At 45.8% G+C, this 19,621-nt stretch overlaps 1 protein-coding gene across 2 annotated transcripts in view; it reads right to left on the bottom strand.

Moving 5' to 3' along the window:
* The window catches only part of SYNPR (synaptoporin), a 109,910-nt gene that overhangs the window by 14,706 nt on the left and 75,583 nt on the right, over positions 1-19,621 (bottom strand). For both annotated transcript variants that reach the window (XM_037386277.1, XM_037386278.1), the window contains one exon: positions 15,025-15,149. In XM_037386277.1, coding sequence (XP_037242174.1) covers positions 15,025-15,149 — 125 coding nt within the window. The remainder of the gene's footprint in view (positions 1-15,024; positions 15,150-19,621) is intronic.

Genomic DNA, 19,621 nt, shown 5'->3' with positions numbered 1-19,621 from the left:
CAGCAGTGCTTTTGTGGCCAAGCATCTGTCAGGGATACCAGATCACAGAAATCTTCTTCCATCAAGTTATTTTTATTCACTTTGCTTTTTTTTTTTTTGCTTTTTTTTTTTTTTTCCTTCAGATTTCCCTAGCGTCCAAGAGGATGTGCAGTAATTGGTGCCTCTTGCGGCCACTTCACCGCTGCCCAAACAACCGAGATCTCAGTTGTGCAAAGGGCCCCAAAATAGACCATGACTCAGACCTGGGAAGAGAAGACGTGGCAGGGAAGAGAGATGAGTGAGCCAAGCCCTGGGGTGGTTAGGGTGGATGTCGACTTTGCAAGATAGATTTGAAGCGTTTCTTTAAAGCAAGGGAGGATCAGTGACAGAAAATCCAGTTTCACTGATCGAAACCTCTTTGATCTGGAATGGCATCCCAGAGAGAAAGCGCTGATTTTTCCACCGATGTTGCTGAGTCAGCCTTTCTGGGGGCAGGATGGCTTGTTGATGACTCACAAAAAATTAATTGCCTCTACCTCTGCCTCCCACTTTTGATGTAATTCTACCTGTTCTGCATCTTGCTTTCTCTGACTTGTTCTTCTTTCATCTTCTCTTATCTCTCACTCTTTGCACCCCACCTTTTCCTTCAAGTCATCTTGCGTCTTCCTTCTGCTGCTCCCCTTATCTCTAGCACCACCCCTGCATTTCACCTTTGCCTCTCCATTTCTTAAGCAAAACCAGAAGCCCTGGCAGTGACCTTTGCAATCGTGCCCTTTGTTAGCACTTGAGCAATACTGGTGGGCTGCATTAGCAGAAGTGATTTTCCCTACTTGGTGGACAATGTAAATAAAGAGCACTTCAGTAATAAATTGATCTAATCAGGGAAAAAAAGTAGTGAAAAACCTTTCCCCTCTAAGTTCCTCCAAAAATAAGCTGGACAGTGCTTTTTGCCTTGTATTACACTGAGTGCTGTTATTAATTCAGAAATGAAGCTGACGACTCAGGAATGTGACCTTGCAGCCCCCACTCAGGCAGCGTGGCACCAAGGTTGCCCTGGCTGCTCACTGCCACTGGCACCATCCCCTTCACCTGCTGGTTCTGTTTGCAAACAGCCACCGCCACTGCCAAGCCATCCAGGTCCAAATTCCCTCAAATTCCCTTGAATCTGTAGCAAGTCCACCAAAGGCAGTCAAGTTTCACCAATGAAGTCACAGTAATTAAGGGCTTCTGAGGTTTCTTCTACCATTTGGCAAACTTTCTGTTGCCGTGGGAAATATGATGACAAGACGGCTGTATTGTCTGGCTTGACAAGATCAAAAGAGGGCAGGAATGTTTTACAGTGAAAAAAAGGATTTTTACATTGTTCCACAATAGCGAAGAGCAGTTACATTTTCAGACACTAATTACCCCTGCTCTGAAAACAAGACGTGAAGCCAGACATGCTGAACAAAGCTACAGCTGTTGCATATGCGTGGGGGAGCAGAAGCTGTGCTCTCTCCATGTAAATGTCAAGTTGCCTTTCCTTCCTGAACTTTCTCAGCACAATATTCAAGCCACAATTTTAATTTTAATTATGGCCCCTCTTTTTTTTCTGAGCAGCCTAGTCTACCTGATGATCTTTGAGTTACAGAAATGGTCAGAGCCAACCACCCCAAAGACCCATCTTGTCCCATGTCCCACTCCACGGAATTAGGGACACGGAAAAGCCCAAGCAGGAGAGTGTGCACCAAGTGATCTAATCTTGCCTGACTCACCAAACCTCCCCCTTCAGCAATGCACACAGGGCTTAGACTTGAAACCAACAGAACATGCAATTAACAGCAAGTATGTGCTCAAGTATTATTGATGAACCGGCACAGATTTCCTCTCCTGGGCTTTGATCAGTGCCTGGATTAATAAATAACAGATAAAGTTCTGCTTCCAAAAATTCTCAATGGGGTTAGTGTTTCTCCATTCTTTTACTAGGACGTGGTGAAAAACAGTCAAAAAAAAAAGCTATCTGTTTTGGCAGGTTGTCCTATTTTCTGAAAATAGCATCTTGTAATCCACCCCCCAACCCGTCTACAACATGCTTGAACAAAATCTGCAACACCCACACACGTGCTTGCAAAAACCCAGAGTTCCATTATCCTTTTACTGGGCTTTATTTCTCCCTCACTTGTTTCTGGTAGTCAAATTGTCAATTGTATTTATTGTCTGCAAAGTAACGAGAGAAATATACTGCTGGAAATTAGTTACTGCAGGTAGCATTTGTGGAGGAATTTGCAGTGAGATGTTTATCTTGGCTGATAACCTTCAAATTGAGGGGGAAAATGAAATTTCAAAACAACAGTAGTGAGATGCTGAGTGTCACAGGGCCCTTGAGCAAATCAAACCGCTCTGTCGAGGCACAAGAACATGACAGGGTTTTTCGCCTTCATTTCTCTGGGATCAGTGTAAAAGCATTTCTTTTAGTTAACCCTGGAAAGGCTGCAGCTCCCCCATTTCAGAGGACTGTGCTGATGTGCTTTCACACCAGTGCCTCCAGCCAGCCAGTCCCGGGGTAGATGCCCCTGCAAGACACCAAACAGGGAATTTTCATAGGTTTAGTAGAAGAAAACTAAGAAGTGGGAGCCTTGCCTCTCACAGCAGAGCTCATCACTCCCGTAAAGCTCCTCTAGAGATATTACCTGCGTTAAGAAAAATACTTTAGAAGTAACCTTTAATGCTCAGGTGAAAGTGGAAATCTGCCTGAGACGGAATGGTCTTTTCTCTAACGAAATGGAAGTCTGTTGGCTTTTCCAGCACTCTTCCCAGCCTGTTCTCAAGGACGAAGCAAGGCACACAGTGCTCCTCACTGCAAAGAACATTTCCTGTGGTGCTGGACATCCCTGCATGTTCAGTGCTAAATTCTGGCTATCTGAAAGGCTGCCCACAGGGAACAGGCTTTCTTCCAGCCTTCGGAAGGGTGGATGGAGTTGAGCTCTGCAACTTTCTCCTTTGCCTTCCAAATCTGCTCTGGAGGGGGGAACCCTGCAGCAACGAAGCTGTGCTACAAGCTCTCATACACACCATGAACTCTTGCAGAGGGAGCCGCTGCTAAGCGGTTTCCCTCAGTCCATATTTCTTGCCAATTATAACCATTATCTAGTAATTCCTGTAGGTTCTGAACATTTGCACCCAGGCATCCTGGAGCTGTTGACATCAGTCTCTTCTTGAGGTAGTCAGCCTGTTAATACCACATTTGAACTGCTCAAAGTCATTAACGCTGAAGTTCTCTCCAGCCCTTCCAGTGAAACAGCTGAAATGTTAGCAGAGCCCTGGGCAGCCGTGGGGTTGTGATGGGCTTAGCCCAGCAGCGGGACAGCGGGTATCACGGACACAACTGCTCCCTGGCCCTTTTGCACTTGTAGTGTCCTAGCAAAGCCAGAGTTTTCTACCCCTTCACGAACAGCGACAAGACTGTTTCTCACCCCAAGCCTGCTCCCTAACAGCTCTCTTCCCAAGATGAAGAAATTATCATTTACTTGAGCGTTCCTGTCCCCCGCTTTTGCCACTGCCCATCTGCCACAATGCGCACCCCAGCGCTGCCTGCATATGCCACAGACATTTGAAACTGTGAGGTGCTTGCCAGTATTTCCTAACTGTCCCAGCAATTTTGCATACCTCACTCTACCACCCCGCAAAAAGAAATACCCGCTCCAGACTTCCCAGCATCCAAAGGTGCCTTCAGTACCCTCCCCTCCTACGTCTCCTCCCCTTCCAGAGCAGCTGCACATTAGTTTCTACCACATAGCTATCCCTACAAAATCAGTTCATTTTTCTCTGGAGATGGAAAACAACAATAAAATTATCCAGCTGACTCAGCAATCCAACCTTGGTCTTTTGTTTCTTTGCTTTCTAGCGGAAGAAAGAATATAGTTTGCTCATCAAACAGCATTCAAAAAAAAAGTATTTCACCTTGAGCTTCTGTTCTCTCAATGAAATCTCACCGTTTCTTCCCAAAACATCCCAAAGCCCGTATCTCTCTAGAATTATTCAACACTACCAGTAGTTTCACTCACATACTTCATCTTGCAAACATTTATTCCTAACTTATGTCCTGGACATTTGAACATCCTAAAGATCTCCCCCTTGCTTCAGCTGCCTTCAGTGGCTTACACCCATCCAAACACATGTCCAAAGCAGCATCACCAAAAATACCCCAGAAGACGCTGCTGGGAAGCTAACCAGGAAAGCTGTAGCAACCTTTATCTCCTCTTCTGGTTTATTTCCAGTCAAAATAATGGAAAATATCCCCCCACCCCCACCCCATATTTTTGATTTCTTAACTTGTCAGGTTCCCAGCCCTCACTCGCACATAGCCGTTGTGCAAACATTTGGCCAGTACTATTTTCCTACAGTAGTGTTTTTAATAGGACAAGCTGTCAGCCACAGTTGCTGTTGCAACACACCACACTGTGCGTACCGTGCTGGGAGCAGTAGCAATTCCCCCAGTGCAGGCAGCTCAGAGCAGGCACACCAGGATGCCTACCCAGAGCTGCACGACATGCATGTCCTCTGCTCCATCCCTCACCACCTCACATCTCTCTCCTGCTAATACAGTGAGTCAGAGACCCTCTGACGCGCTCGGGTCTTCAGGCAGGGAAGCTACAAAACCCTTTTGAGGATGGAGTCTAAAGACATTGGAATAGGGACAACCCCAGCGGTGGTGGGGAGAGGGCAGCAGTGCCGTGTCTGCAGCCTGGGAACCCTCTTGCAGGACCTGCTTCCAGTGATCACGTTCACAAAGCTCTTGGAAAACAGCCTGCGTAACAGCTTCGTCACACTCCCAGAGGAAGAAACATCCCAGACGTGTGCCAGCCATAGCAATGAACCTCCCCAGACTGTGCATGTAGCAGTAATGCAAACCCTCGTACTCTGTCGTAGCACCAAAAAAGAAATAAAACGGCTCATTATAGCACACATGCCGCCGGGAGTGCTCGGAAAGCTGAGTGGGTGATCCCAACCCCACTTCCAAGCCTACATCCAGACCCAGATTTATCTCCCAAGATATTTTCACAGCTCTTCTCAGAAACACACGCTTTTCCTTGCTGTGCAAGCAGAGCACAGCGCTCAAAAGACATGCTCTACTGGTCTTTACAAACCCAAATACCTCCTCAAATTCAGCACTTACGTTCTCTGCGGTACAGAGTGGTGGCACTACGCTCTCATTTCCCTATTTTCTTGAGGTGAACTGCCTCCTAGTCACTGGGAAGTCTAGCTATTATCTCTGAAGGAAGGTAACCCTTGATTATCTTAAAAAAAGTCATCGTGTCCACGGAATAACGCACATTTGGAGGCCTGGAAATGCCACAGGCATGTATCTGCATTGCCATATATTCAACTGCCCAACATTACCCGGTCCCACCATGAGATCCTGACTGAAGCCATAGCTCTGATGTCCCTCCTGCTGCCCTCTCTGCTGGACCTACTCAGGAATTAGCCTCCAAACTAACAAGCCTCTGTCAGAGCAGAAAAAAAGCTGCTGTTCAGAGAAAAATCTACCAAAACATAAACATCTGGATATGTGACATAAGCAATAGAAAGTGCAAAGCAAAGGCCTACAAAAGTCATGGAATCTAATAAAACTGTTACTGAGAGCTGGGTGTATCAAGTCCCCTGGCAGTGCTTTTGCATGGAGCGATGTGGGACTGCTGAGCCCCCCTTCCTGCACCCCAGCACGCTCCGCTGCTGCGCGCATTGGTTCATAGCACTCGCGCCACCACCAAGCCACCTCACCTTCCACAATCACACGGGTTATGATCTTCCCATAAAATCAATGCAAGTTCTTGGGCATCACCTGTTGTTCAGCCAGAACCACCTGAAAGCATAAATCCCTGAGAGAAGCAGCATTCACATACAGTTTAATCTAGGTCTGTAAACCCAGAAAGCAGCAATTTCATCTCCAAGACCAGCCAAGATAAATGCAAGAGCAACTACAGAAGATGCAGCTATGTTTATTCCTTGTATTGTCTTTTTAACATTAATTTTGTATTTTAACTATAATTTTCCCAAGTATATTGGCCTAAGGTACTTAAGGCAATCAAATTAAGTCCTCTGTAGAGTATTATGGCATGACTCCAATAAAAATCTCTATCAAAATATTTTCATTCCAAGTACATGTCAAATCCTTTCCTCCAGGAGCCCGTGGTCTCCGTCGCAGCCCGAGCAGCACGAAGGGCAGGAGCCGAGCCAGACCTCTGGATAAACCATCAGCACCTTCACACTGAATAACTCGCAAAGGTCACTCCTGGGAATCCAGACAGGACAGCGAGAGGGACCTCACCGAGTGGAGCTATGAGGGATGGGGCTGGATGCCCACCCTCTCCATCTATTGAATAAGAAGCAATATTGCATTAAACTCTTGGCAAAGAACTTCATGTAGAAGCCAGGTGTGAGAGGAGACCAAAGACATCCCATTTATCTGGTTCCCTACGCTCCTGGGGAAACTTTGAGGGCTGCTGCACAGCCAACACGCGTTTGGGAGCAGGGAAAAGGGGAAGGACATGTGTTCAATTGTCCCCTAGCTGGGTCATCACATGCTGTCTGGGGCATGGGATCAAATGCCAAACAAAGCAAAGCCAAAGGGTTTCTGCTTTGGTTGCTTTTGTACTGGCAGCATGAAAATGTGCAAAAAGAAATTTGCAAGGCAAGTTGTCAAAGGCCTGACTTTTAGAAAAAGCCATTGTGGCAGGCACAGATAAAACGCCATCACTGAGTAAACCACAGAGACTGTTCATGAATATATATTAAAATTTCAAATTGTGAAAAAGCTGCATATATTAACAAACCCAAAAGTGACTTCCACCTTAAGAACAAATTCAGGCTAAAGCATTAATGAAGACTTTTTCTGGCACTGAAACAGCGTTAAACATAAAATATAGCTTCTATGAAGCAAAATAAGCCAGTCTGGATCAATACCACCCAGAATCATCAAGAATCCAATTGTTATGAGTGCCAAAAGAAAAGCTTCTACAATTTAACAAAGATTTAAGAAGCAGCATTCTCTCTTCTCTGCAGCAGACACCATCTCCAGAAAGTTGCTACCACTTTCCTTCCCCATCTACCTCCCAGCCAGCTGTGTGTCTGTGGGCTCTGTGTTCACCCAACGTTTGTGTGTGGACGTTCATAACAGAGGACAACACCTGACCAGTCTGAAGAGCTGCAAAGCAAGACAAGGCTCCTCTATGGCCCCAGTTCAGCCCCTAAGGTTGCGTTTGCTTCAAATGTTAAGTCATTAAAAACTACAAAGTAGAAGCTGGAGAGCACTGAGGAGAGCAGCAACTGAGAAGACCTCAACATCTGGAAAAGTCGTCTTGTCTGCAGAGCTGCTGCCCCGTGACAAGCCCGCTGGCTGGAGCAATCAGCCTCTCCCTGGCTGGGTAACGGACTAGGGGCTTTACAGTTTTACAGACTCTGGCAGCCAGACCCCCTCCTCTCACCTACACAAGCACTGTATCACCGCACGCAGCCCAACACACCAGCGGCGTGAATGGGCAAGGACTTTGCCGCTTACGTAGCCACCCTTGGGCTGTGGCTCCCTGGCTGTGTACAAAGTAGTCTGGCATGGAAGCCAAGCCGTTCAGATCAGCTAAGAGATTGTGGGGTAGGCAGGGTGCTGGATGCTGAGTGTGGTTGTGCAGAGGACCCTGTGCACAGGGTCAGCCTCAAAGAGAAGGTGAAGATGTGACTGTGTCAGATTTCTGGTGGTTTTCTATAGATCTCATTCAGAAACAAAGCATCAAGTGGCTGGAAGCATCTCCCAGTCCCTCACTGGTGGGAAAAGGGCACTGGCATTTATCCGCAGTTCCAACAGAAGCGCTAGCTGGCAGTAATAACCATTCTTTGGCCAAGACACCAGCCTTGAAGTATTCTACAAAGTGGGTTTTGAAGACTGTAATTGGGGTCAGGAAGAGGCACTCAAAACTAGAAGAGCTACAAAGTCATCCTTCTTGATACCTCATTTTAATCAGAGCAGCAACGATTTAAACTCCCTGACAACAGGGATCGTACCCTGTGCTCACAGACAGCCATTGCTTCAGACCACTGCTGTCCGTGTATAAAAGCATAGACATCTTCTCCCATTTTACTGTCCTCTTGGTCTAAGGACAGTATTCCCAGAGCCAGTGTGGTCCTTGAAGACCCACGGACACTGAAGAATACCAATTTGCAGATTTTAATTGCTTTTAATAACTCATTGATTGGAGAGCTTGGCTTGCCTACACCAGCTGCACATCCAGGCTGCTTACAGACTTGCTTCAGTACAGAGACTTGACCAAGATCTTGATGCCTTCACTGCCAGGGAAGCCACATGCTTTAAACAGCTCAGAAAGTTCTTGCATTCATGTCATCATGGAATAAAAGATTTTAACTGGATTTTTATTGAAAAACAAAAAAGATTTTTAAACAATCAAGCTGCAATTTTCTGGACTGCCCTAAAAATTACCAGAATGTACAAATGGCAACCAAGGTAAAAACCAACTTCTGTATTTCCTGGTTAAAAATACATCTTAATGCTTCAGTCTGCTTTGCATCATTAGGTCACATTAAATATGAAAATACTTTTGTGAAGGCATCACAGTTAGAGATTATCTGTATCCTGAAGGATTCATTTCCTGAATTTTGCCCAGCAGGATGCAACATTAGGCTCCTCACTTGCATCATTGCCAGTTTCCACTAACAGTACTTAAAATCTAAAAGTCCTTGTTAGGCAAATTATTCAAGAGGTCAAAATCAGGTATAAAAAGCACTGTTGAGATCAGGGTTTGAAACTGTTGTGGAAGAAGATAATTAAAGCCAGGACTGAGCCCTTAGGGCCCATCCTGAAGAGCCAGTTTATATAAATTGAGGTATTGATGAAAATCTCCACCTTCACTAATGTATTATCGAACACCTTCTTGTCAGTTCAGATATTAACCCCAGATCTGCAGTGCCAGATGAGGTGGTCAGTTTGGCAAGAAAAGGGACTAAGTTGATGCAGCTTTCGCGGGCCAGCCGATGGCAGAGCCAGAAGGGACCACTGCAACCATGCAGCCTGTGCCCTCTGCTGCTGAACTTCACCCGGCCGTCCCTGCAACTCCTGCTTGTGCAAAAGCACAGCTTTTCAAAAGGCACCAAGTTTTGATCTAAGGAGTTCCAGGATGGAGATTTCTCCCTTCATTAAGCTGGAATAGGTCATGCAGGGTTTAACCAGTGCCTCTCACCTTCCTGGGAGCTCTGCCAAATCCGCCTGGGAACTGGGGCATCTACATATTGGCACAGAGCACACCCAAAGCTAGTGCAACTTCTGCTGGCTTGCTTTTGCTTCTGTCTACGCACAGAAGTCTTATGAGGCCACAATCTGCCTTTGCAGAAGGGGCATCTTCTGTGTGATGAACACATACAAAATAAAACACGAACCTTAGGGAGTTTAACCGACTAGATGACTTTATTCCTTCCCATCTCCCACCTTTGACTGGTACATCGGTCCAAGCCAGCTGGGAGCGGAGCCTGCCACTGGTGCCTGAAAGTCAGCTTTGCAGGCAATTACTTCATTTAAAGACTTCCTATTTATCAGCAGCTCCTGGTCTGCCAATTTATAACCCTTTGGCCAGAATGTTTTCCACTGAGTTCTGAAGCAAGATTTACTACAAATGGATAATAATAAAAAACAAAAGGCTGGTACACTGGCACCGAAATGTGCTAATATTAACAGAGGCTTTTTGCAAAGAAAGACAGTTGCAAAGCACAAAGAGTTAGCTACTTTCTCCTTAATTATCATCTGTAGCTTCTAAGTAGACAATTTAGGTCTGGCTGTCATATTTTAAATGAAAGACTAGCCTACCGATCGCATGCAGATGAGGCATACACTTTAAAGGGTGCTCAATGGGAATGTCTTTATTCAGATGAGATGCTTAGGGAGTGAATGGAAAGCTCCCATAAAACACAATTTCCTTTTCCTTCAGAAGCAAGGATTACTTCAAGAGACAGTTTTACTAGCTCACTGGAAAGGTGGTTTAAAATAAAATAAAAAAATAAAATAAAAATGAAAACAACATTTGTTTTGCTCATTGCTGTGATACAGAGACATGCACAGACATTCTTTCATCAGGCCCTCACATTAGCAGCATCAGGCAATCCCATTCTGTCCTGCTAGTGGCTATGGCTCAATTCTCCTAACACCTACGCACACCCTTATCTTAACCACTGACTCAGGTGAGACTGTTTAAAATTTAATCAAGTGATCCTCTGGGCCAATGCTTTCCAAGTAGCTTGCAGGATGAATGCCACAAGAAAAGCAAGATACACTCCAAATGGATTCCCCCATGCAGCATTTAACTTGGAGGATAGCCTGTGCCTGCAAGGTCGGCTAAAGCACCTCCAAAAGCTAAAGGCAAAGAGATTTTAGTTCAGGACCTGCCTCAAGACTTGACAGACAGCACTCCTATGGGACTCCACTGACCACGGCACTGCAGCCCTGTGCAGCCCAGCCCTTCGTCCTGGTGCTCCCCAGAGCCATGAGCCCTGTGCAGCATCGCCCCACAGCCACGCTGGGCAAGGTGTTCCTCCCACCATCAGGACAGGGATTTGCAAAAGTGAGATAACCACAAAGCAGCAGGTGATGATATTAGCAGATAACATCTGGCCAGCAGCATGCTGCCTGCCTGTGCAGCACAGCATCACCAGAGCGCTTCTGCTATGCTAAGTTTAATCTAAATCAGTAGCTGAAGAAGCCCAAATAGTTCACTACAACTGTACCAGTTACAAGAAAACCAGTTTGTGATGAACAATTATGTCGCAAAAAATCTTCAGTATAGACTCTGTAAGTCAAGCCTGACCACTGAGCTTGTAACTAAAAAAAATTTGCTTTTAGGAGGATTGGTTAAAAAGCACCTTAAAACAATGAATACCAGCAACAAATATGTGCACAGTAGGTGTACTCTTCAACCACTCACTCTCAAAGTAAAACCAATGAATAAAAAAGTACATGATAAAGATGTTGCTGGGATCAGAATAATATAAAAACAAACAGGACCTTCACCAGGACCCTTACTATTGAAAAAAAAAATACTGCTTCAGGGCACTCGGATGAGTGACAAATCCAATTTGAAAGGGTGATTGACTGTGAAAGTTACAAATAATTCCAAGATGCTGATGTTTTGGTTTTTTTCCCCCCCTCGCTCAGAGGATCACTACTGGGGTGAGGGTCAAACTGATGAACACCCTAATGTGGGCCAAGTCTGCAACAGATACTGTACCAAGCACAGATCCCAATGCTGAGAAAAAACTGCTAGTGTGGGACCAGAGATTTTTTTTCTATATTTGAACTTGTAAAACTTCTGAAATACATATAGAGGTATCCAGATGAAAGGCTGATTTGTGCTTCAAGGCATGAAGAGGTAAAGAAATCCTGTGTGATAAAACTAGAATCAGGCAGAAATGAGAGGAAACTTCAGGTGATTATTAGAAATGGCCTTATGAATATCAGCTTGGACACAGAGGAGTCTGGCAGGATGTGTAGCGAAGTGTGGCAGAGCTCCAGGAGACAATGCTGGAGGGTATTTGGATTTGAACTACAGGTTTCTCTGTACATTACAGGGTGACTACAGGGTTATGGATGTGGGTTGCAGGAAGCTTAAATGAATCTGTGCAGTTGTAGATGGAAAAGCATCCACCTCAACTCCTATTCCAGAGGAAACTATGGAGCCAGATTTGGGTTCAATTACTCGGTGATGCTGGAGAGACCCCTCTGCAGTTAGTACACGACAGCCTTGCGCAGGTGCCCACCACATGGGCTTTTCTCTGAAGGGATCACTTCTCCTGGCCATGCATAAGCACCACTTTGCCAGATTACTCTGATGGTCTTCTCTAGTGATGAATGTACTTATCTGTCTTTCCTCACTTGTTCCATTTCAAAGGGCAATTGAATCCAGGTCCAGAACTAAACTGGGAAGAGAATGTGATTCTCACAGAAGTGAGAATCAACCACTTTGTGCAGGGGATTCCTTTGGGTTTCTTTTGATGCTCCCCAAATTCCTGTTGCGAGATTACAGTGGCAGTAAGATAATGCAGGAGCCAAGCACAACTATCATCTTACCATAACTTTAAACTGCTATTAGTTCTTCCTTGACTTTTAACTATACCCTTCAAAACTCTGTCTGCTGGAACAAATGATTTCTCTTTAATTCATTCACGCTGTTTGCTGGAGACCTTTGCAACTTCTATGTTGGGGCTGAGAAAAATCTCGGTAAGAGGGCACGGAGATGCTCCTTGATTTGCAGGAGTATTTGGAGCTACCTGCTGCAGAGTGCAATGCTTCAGTACATCCAGGACTAGCCTGGGGCTACAGGAATCACTGGCTTGAAGTCAGCTTGGCAATCTATGTTTTAATCACACAGCCCCAGACCCCATCAGCATTGGTTTTGCCCTCCTGCATCCACCCTAAGGTGATGGGCCCCAGTCACAAGCAGACTTTCAGTCTTGGAAAACTCCCTCCCCATTTTGATCTTGCTTTAATGGGCATGTTTTCAGGCTCCTTCGACCTCACTTTCAAAACATCTAAGTCCTCTTGCTTTGCCAAGCTGTCCTGTTGAGCCTTACAGTTTTGTTTACTTGCGTAAAGCTCTTGACATGTAGTTATCAACTAGCCAAGGTCTGGCAGTTCAGCTTCTAGAAGAAAACAAAACCTCAAACTCACAGCAACAGAAATGAAAGCAGCTGGTAGCACGGCTGCATGGCTTTCTTCATTTCAGGTCATGCTGGAAGGTGCAGCTCAAAAAGCAGCACTCGGGTATTCGACTGCTTCAGTGTCACTGCTGACAACCACACCAGCCCTGTGGTGTCAGATGCTCCACAGCATCTCTCCTTCCACCTACACCTCCCCCAAATGTCAGCCACTAATCAGAGCATTGAAGGCATTTGAAAGGAAAATGCCATGTGAATATGGACTTACTCAGATCTGGATGCAAGGCAACTGGTGGGAAATTCATCCTACCTACACAAAGCCCGTGCCTACATGCCTGTGCAGGCAGATGAGCTTCAGGATCACAGTTTTGATGAGAGAGCCTGTACTTAAAATGTGCCTACTTTTTCCAAGGGCATCAACTGCTCTAATATGAGATGTTACCGTTCCCAACTAATCTCACTGCTGTTTTTAGAGCATCCTCTCTCCATTCTGAGGAAGGAGCACTGGAGAAAAGCAGAAAGAGCAAGTTCATGAGGACATTCCAGGAATATTTAGATAAAACAGTGAAATGACACCAAGTGCCACAGGTAGCACTGGGCCAGGTTTTCCAGGCACCCATCTGCTACCCCACGTAGTCTGTGGATTTGGACACTTCTTTGCACAAGCCTCAGGTTTAGCATGCAACATTCCAAACTGCACAAAAATTGAATAATCTTCATGCTTCTCCCCAAACACCAGCTGGCTAAGTGTCACCTACCTTCTTCCCTGCAAATTGAAGGTGTATTTACACACGTGGCCAGCCATCCCACTGTACACACCATACACCCTGCCTGTTCATGCTGAGCACACCCCGCCACAGCTGGGAGCCACACAGGCAGCTCAAGGGCCACCTACAGCCTCAGCTGGGTCCCTTCTGCAAATAAACTCTGTTTTGCATCAACTTGCCAACATGCTGGAATGTTACAATTACCCAGAAATTATTTCCCATTTTCTAATAAGCAAGACTGTGGGAAGCTGCAGATCCAGCTACTTCCTTTGAGAAGCAATGGTCAACAAACCTAGTAAAACACCACGAGATACCTGCTGGCTACTTCTCTCCATTTTATTAACCTCTCACATGAAGTACTACTTTATAATCATGCAAACTAGAAGCACTTTAGTGTAGTATTCTGTAATGAATGCCAGAAAAATGACCTATTTGGAAGTGAATCACATTACAAATTCATATAACTCAATTTTCAGGATTTCTCTTATGCATACTAAGCAGAAATGAAAGAAAATGCAGACAAGTTCAAGACAAAAATAAACATTTGTAATACCAGGAAATGTGCCGCTGGAGTAATAAATGTGTGTCAAGGAAGAACAACAGTTCAAAGAATCAAATTCAATTTCCACTGTTTGGAAGTTACTGCATTTTAGAACATGTTAAAGAAGTAAATGCTATTACATCTGGTCTGTGCATAGCAATCATAAGCAAAACAGCATGTGATTTCCAAGGAAGCAAAATAATTTTAGAGTCACAGTGTACTAGACTTGAGATTAGATTATGCATTCTTTTCTTAATCATCTCAATTCCTCAAAGAAATCACTTATGCAGAAGTGAAAGGTTTCTAGAGTGGACTTGACATCTTTGAAAACAGAAGGCTGCGGATGTTCTTCTGAAGCAGGATCATAAATGGCATGAACATTTATATATATATATATACCTCTCACTACAAGCTTTCAGACTACTTAAACAACATAGAATCTGGTTTTCCCAATTCTCTAGGTTCCAGGGTTTAAAGTATTCAGGCACCAAGATATGCAGACAGGCAATTAGTAGAATTTTAAAAAGCATTTCAAAATTATGGCTCAAATTTATTTTGTCTTTTGCTTCCCTGCCCCCAGGAAGCAGCTCTTCTATACTCTTGCTACTCCAACGGCTGGGAATACCCCCTCATTTCCAGCTTAATGGCAATGCTACAGTCAATGGACACTTTATCCCCCTTTTTTCATGGACTGATGTGTTTTTGGTTGGTTTTTTCCTTCCCCTCGTCTGCTGTATTCTGCCCCCTGTGAGTCCCTGAGCTGCCCTGGTCTTTATGGGGCTCTGACACCCACAACTGCTCTCTTCTTCACTGAGCTCCCATTCCCCAGCGGTGCCCACAGCCCCATCCACACCAGCTCCAGCCAGACTCATTCCTCCCACACACCCAGAGCCTAAACAACATTGTGAGGAAAATTCAGGAGCCCCCCCCCAGATTGGTGCTTAATCAGAATCTGCTATAAATTATGGGACACCCCCCCTGAAAATGGGCTCTGCATCAGCCCCCGAGTGCCTGCTCCCTGCAAACGAACCGCCACGAGCCCAGCCGGGTTACCTGAAGGGGTAGGCAAAGGCTATGTCAATGTTGAAGTCACTCTCTGACTTGTTTGCACAGTCCACACTGAGGCGCAGTCCTCCAGAGTACCCACCGCATGTTGCAAATGCAAAGATTGCAAAAAGCTGTCAAAAACAAACAACATTTTTATTTTATTTCCTTTCAGCAACCACCACAAGCAGATCCATGCGGCAGCTCTCGCTGCAGCACCGGCCCCCTTGGGTCAGGTTATCCATTACTATCACTCCGTGCATTTAAAGCATTGCCATACATTACTCCAGTGCCCTTCCCGAAAGCAAATACAAAGAACCACAAAACATGAAGCTCTTTTGCCACACGTAGATGCAATCATCACCATTTGTGTCAGGCATTTCTGCCCTCCCCTCCTGTTTTGAACCGCATTTGGGATTCACAGCCCAGGCAGCTATTTAAATCATCCCACAGACAGGCAAGCTCGGACAAGAAGAGAAGGATGAATATTGACTGAGCATAATGAGTCAGTCTTAACCCAAATAAAATGCTGGCAGAAGTATTTATAAGGAGCAACCAGGAGTAGCAATAGTAGATCAAGGCAGTTCATGTGGCCACTATCCCATTACATAGCAAAACACAGAATCATGCTGCCTCTCTCATTTCATGTGTGACTTGGCAAAAAACCCACATTTTTTTTATTATAGCACCGAGAGGTACAATAAAGTTACACTCAGCAAAGCAGAAAAAAAAATATCAAGAGTTAGGATAAGCTCAAGCAAACCAGACAGAAGCAAAGAGCTTGGGTGGTTCTGATGCAAACCCCTATCGTATCTTAATCTTCCAGGAGAAAAATGTGAAGGAGGGAGCATGCAGGCCAGAAACACCTCGGCATTGATACCAAAGGGTTCAAACACAGGAACTGGAAGCAGGCACGTGTCTTAAAACGTCATTGACAAAGCAGGCTTCCTTGGAAAATCCTGAGCAGAAGCAGGGACAGTTTATTTATGCAGTTGTAATTTAAATTAAAGGACAGGTTAGGTGGTGTTGATTGTAGCACTGTAGCTCTGAAACAACTCCATCAGCTTTAACAGAGTTACTCTGAGGTGTACAGTAGGGCTGATATGGGAAATGACAAGCAAACAGCCCGATCCCTGTCGCCATTAAATAAGCCAAAAGTCAGCAATGCAGAGGAAACAGTGTACACATCTGGAAAAGAAAACACGTTCCTGGACACCAAAAGATTATACAGCAAGCAGATGTAATGGCAAAATAAAGGACTGAACATTTCAGTAAAAGCAATATGGAAATATGATAGAGAAAACAAACCTATCCTCGCTGCACAAGGCTCTGCAAACACATCATTAATCTTAGTTTTCCCAATCCACAGCCAGAACGAAGCCAGGAGTTTCAGCTGCCTCCTTGGACTTCAGTTCTGCATGTGCATCTTCTCCCCAGCCACTGCCGGGTTATGGGATGATTCCTGAGGAGAGGGGCACGGAAAGCTGCCCCAGTTGCAGGTGATGTGCTGAGCACAATGAAGCACAGAGAACAGGAAAATAATGCAAGTTCCCACCCGGCTACTCCCCAGGGCGTATCACCAAGGAGAGATTTGCAAAGGTATTTAGGTGTCCAAGGATAAGGAAGGTTGATAAAAAACTTTGATCAAATCAATTCCTCATGCTGAGCTTGCTGGAGAAAGGGAAGGCTGAACTTTACTGTGAATTGACTTGTTAAATATGTGCCATGAAATAAATGTTTCTACTATAACTTGAATTATGTTCCCTCATCTTCAATGAGACACTTCCTCTGCAAATACAAGAGGTTTCTGCCTTTACGTGTAGCACAGCACTGAAAATCAGTATTAAACATCTTCATTTAATTTGTGAGGCGATGTCAGAAAACAATATATTGAGATGATGGAGAGATGAGTGTGACCTGCTTTCTGACCTAATTAATGGAGTTGCAAATATAAGTGTTTTGCAAATACATAGGGAGGCACAACGATTAATGCAGTGATACCTCAAGAGGGAACTGAAGGGTTGCGGTGTGAGACAGACCTGCCATAAAGGAAAAGCCATCGCCTCCCACCCACAGCGCTCAACGTGGGGACAAGCAGAGAGGAAAGATATGCAATGGAAATGCATCTCCCTTCATCAAGTACTGGAAACCAGCATCAACATGTGCCACGGTGATTATTCACCAAGGCCATAGAGCCATACCCAAAACCACAGCTCGGGCTAAAAGGGATCTCCTCCAGAGTTCCTATTTTTTTCTCTCACCTACTGAGAGCACCTCTGACAGCAGACTCAGCACCCAAAGCCTCAGTCCCTCGGGCAGTTGAGATCCAGTCTTTACTCACCCTTTAGCCCCACTTTCAGCTCCAAACCAGAAGCTTTCCAGATGCTTTCACTTGTTCAGCAAACCCTTCAGCCTCCTTCCTCTTCAGCCACAACCCACCAGGGCTGCCCACCAGTTTTCACCGTTACTCATCACGGATGCTGCCACAAGCACCCACAGCACCCACAAGGCAGGTAGGAGAAGGAGAAGGAGCCAGCTGGAGGTTTTCATACCGAACTTCAGCAAGGCCACAGCCAACCCGAGCCTGGCTCTCTGCCGTGGCTGGATCAGGTGCTGCTAACGGCTGGCATCACCCAGCTGCCAGTAAAGCCCAGCCAGTCCCCACAGCTGGGTGCTGAGGCCGTGCAGCACCTTTTGCAAGCATATTTACGTTTTGCATTGAAGGAGAGCAGGGTGAGGGCTGTAAATCAATGGTATTTCCCTGGGGTATCTTGGCCAAGCAGCAGGCATAATTCTCCTCTTGCCCAAGCAACACCCCCCCGCCCCCCCTGCCCCCAGTTTTGCTGCTTTATATTGTCAGTGGAGTGCCTGGTGCAATAAGCCAAGATTTACTTGTTGGGTTTTGCGCACACTGTAATTCTGTGGCAGTAGCAAGAATGCTGTAAACACCACTGTATTTTATTATAGCAGGATTTGTGTAAATGGCAGTTGTAAACCCCATAATGGGAGCTTTATGGGCCAGATTCAATAAAACCTCCATCTGTGAGATAATTTTATTGAATCTGGCCTCTCTGAAATTGAAAAGTTTATGGAGAAAGGGAAAGCGTTTCCCTATGTTCCTATTTACTCCTTGCCTATAAATCCACACCCAGCGCCAGTCCCATCTGCAGTATGCATGCATATTGCTTTTCCCTTTCGTGTGAGATAAATCTCCTCAGCACACGGTTTACCTCTGGTTACGACATGGCTGCTGCCTCTCAAGGCTCAGCCCCGATGGCCGGTGCTGCACCTGCCTTCCCGGAAGGAGCAGCAGCCGGGAGAAACATGGTGCCCTTGAGGCAACAAATCCTTGCTGCAGTGGCTGTGCCGGGCTGCTCCTGCCTGCTGGCACGGGAGAGGGTGAAGCCCATGGGCACTGCATCCCTCCTGCAGCTGCAGGCATTGCCTTGCAGCTGCGATGCAATGGCGAGGTCGCTGCCTTCACATCTGCCTGTGCCCTTGTGGGGAAATGGGGAATGCCTGTCCCCAGCCTGGATCCATGGTCCATGTTCGATATGGGATAAGACCCTGAGCAAGCATCCCGCTTGTTTGACGTGCGCTATGGAAGCAGTTACCAACGCACCCGAGGAGGCCATAGACCGAAGCGGGAGGAAGGGACATTATTTGGGCTCTCCAGCACAGACCAGAGCAATGCACATCTCCCATGTCCAGTCCAGCCTGGCTGGAAGATCACCCTTCTTCCACATGGTTTCCCACACATCTCTAACAAGACAGCACATCTCTGAAGCTCACAATGCCTTTCTGTATGGTGATTAACACCCCATCCACTGCTCCTGTTATGGTGATATTCCCTGTAGGACCTTGCAGCCTTGGCCTGTACTATCGGTATATTTTTGTAAGGAAGTCAGGTAAATCCCATAGCCTAACTTAACCAACAGAAATTACATTTATTATGGAATTGCACAATAACAAACAGCCTTCTCTGTCAGATCAGATTAGCATGTTTTAAAGATCACTTGGCTCCTTCACACTTTGAGAAAAAATAGCAATATAATATCCAGCAGAGCACACACTTTTCACACCCACCCAGGGCAGGCAAGAGTTCACCAGCTGATTTATGGGATCATCTGGAAGGCCTCCTTCTTCTGGTGCCAAGCTCCAATGCAATGGCAATGGACCCTCTAATTCAGTATTCAGGAGCTGTTATTTATCCAGACTCCAGGCTGGTCCCCTTATTTCCCAGCCCAGACGTCCTCGGTGGCCAGGGGCTTGGGGCATGCGATGCCCTGGGGGAGCTGAAGTCCCAGCTGTGCATTAGACAGTTGGCAGCGCCTCGGCAGACGACCCTGGACATCACTCATCCCGCCATGCAAGGGAAAAATGGGATGATTTCCCATCGCTTCTCCACGTTTGGCTTTCCGACAATTCCTCTCAATGCCTGCTGAGCGACAGGCTCGCTGTGCGCACCAGAAGAAGGCAGAATGGTTCCTGACAAGGCGAGTTAAAAGGTTTATGCAGAGCATGTTACAGCTAAAACATCCCGTTAGGAAGATAACACTGTCATTTAAAATTGATGAAACTTTTATATAATCCACTTGCTGTTTCC

This window comes from Falco rusticolus, chromosome 4, assembly GCF_015220075.1.
Source record: "Falco rusticolus isolate bFalRus1 chromosome 4, bFalRus1.pri, whole genome shotgun sequence".
NCBI lineage: Eukaryota > Metazoa > Chordata > Aves > Falconiformes > Falconidae > Falco > Falco rusticolus.
This window is presented reverse-complemented; position numbering and strand designations above follow the sequence as displayed.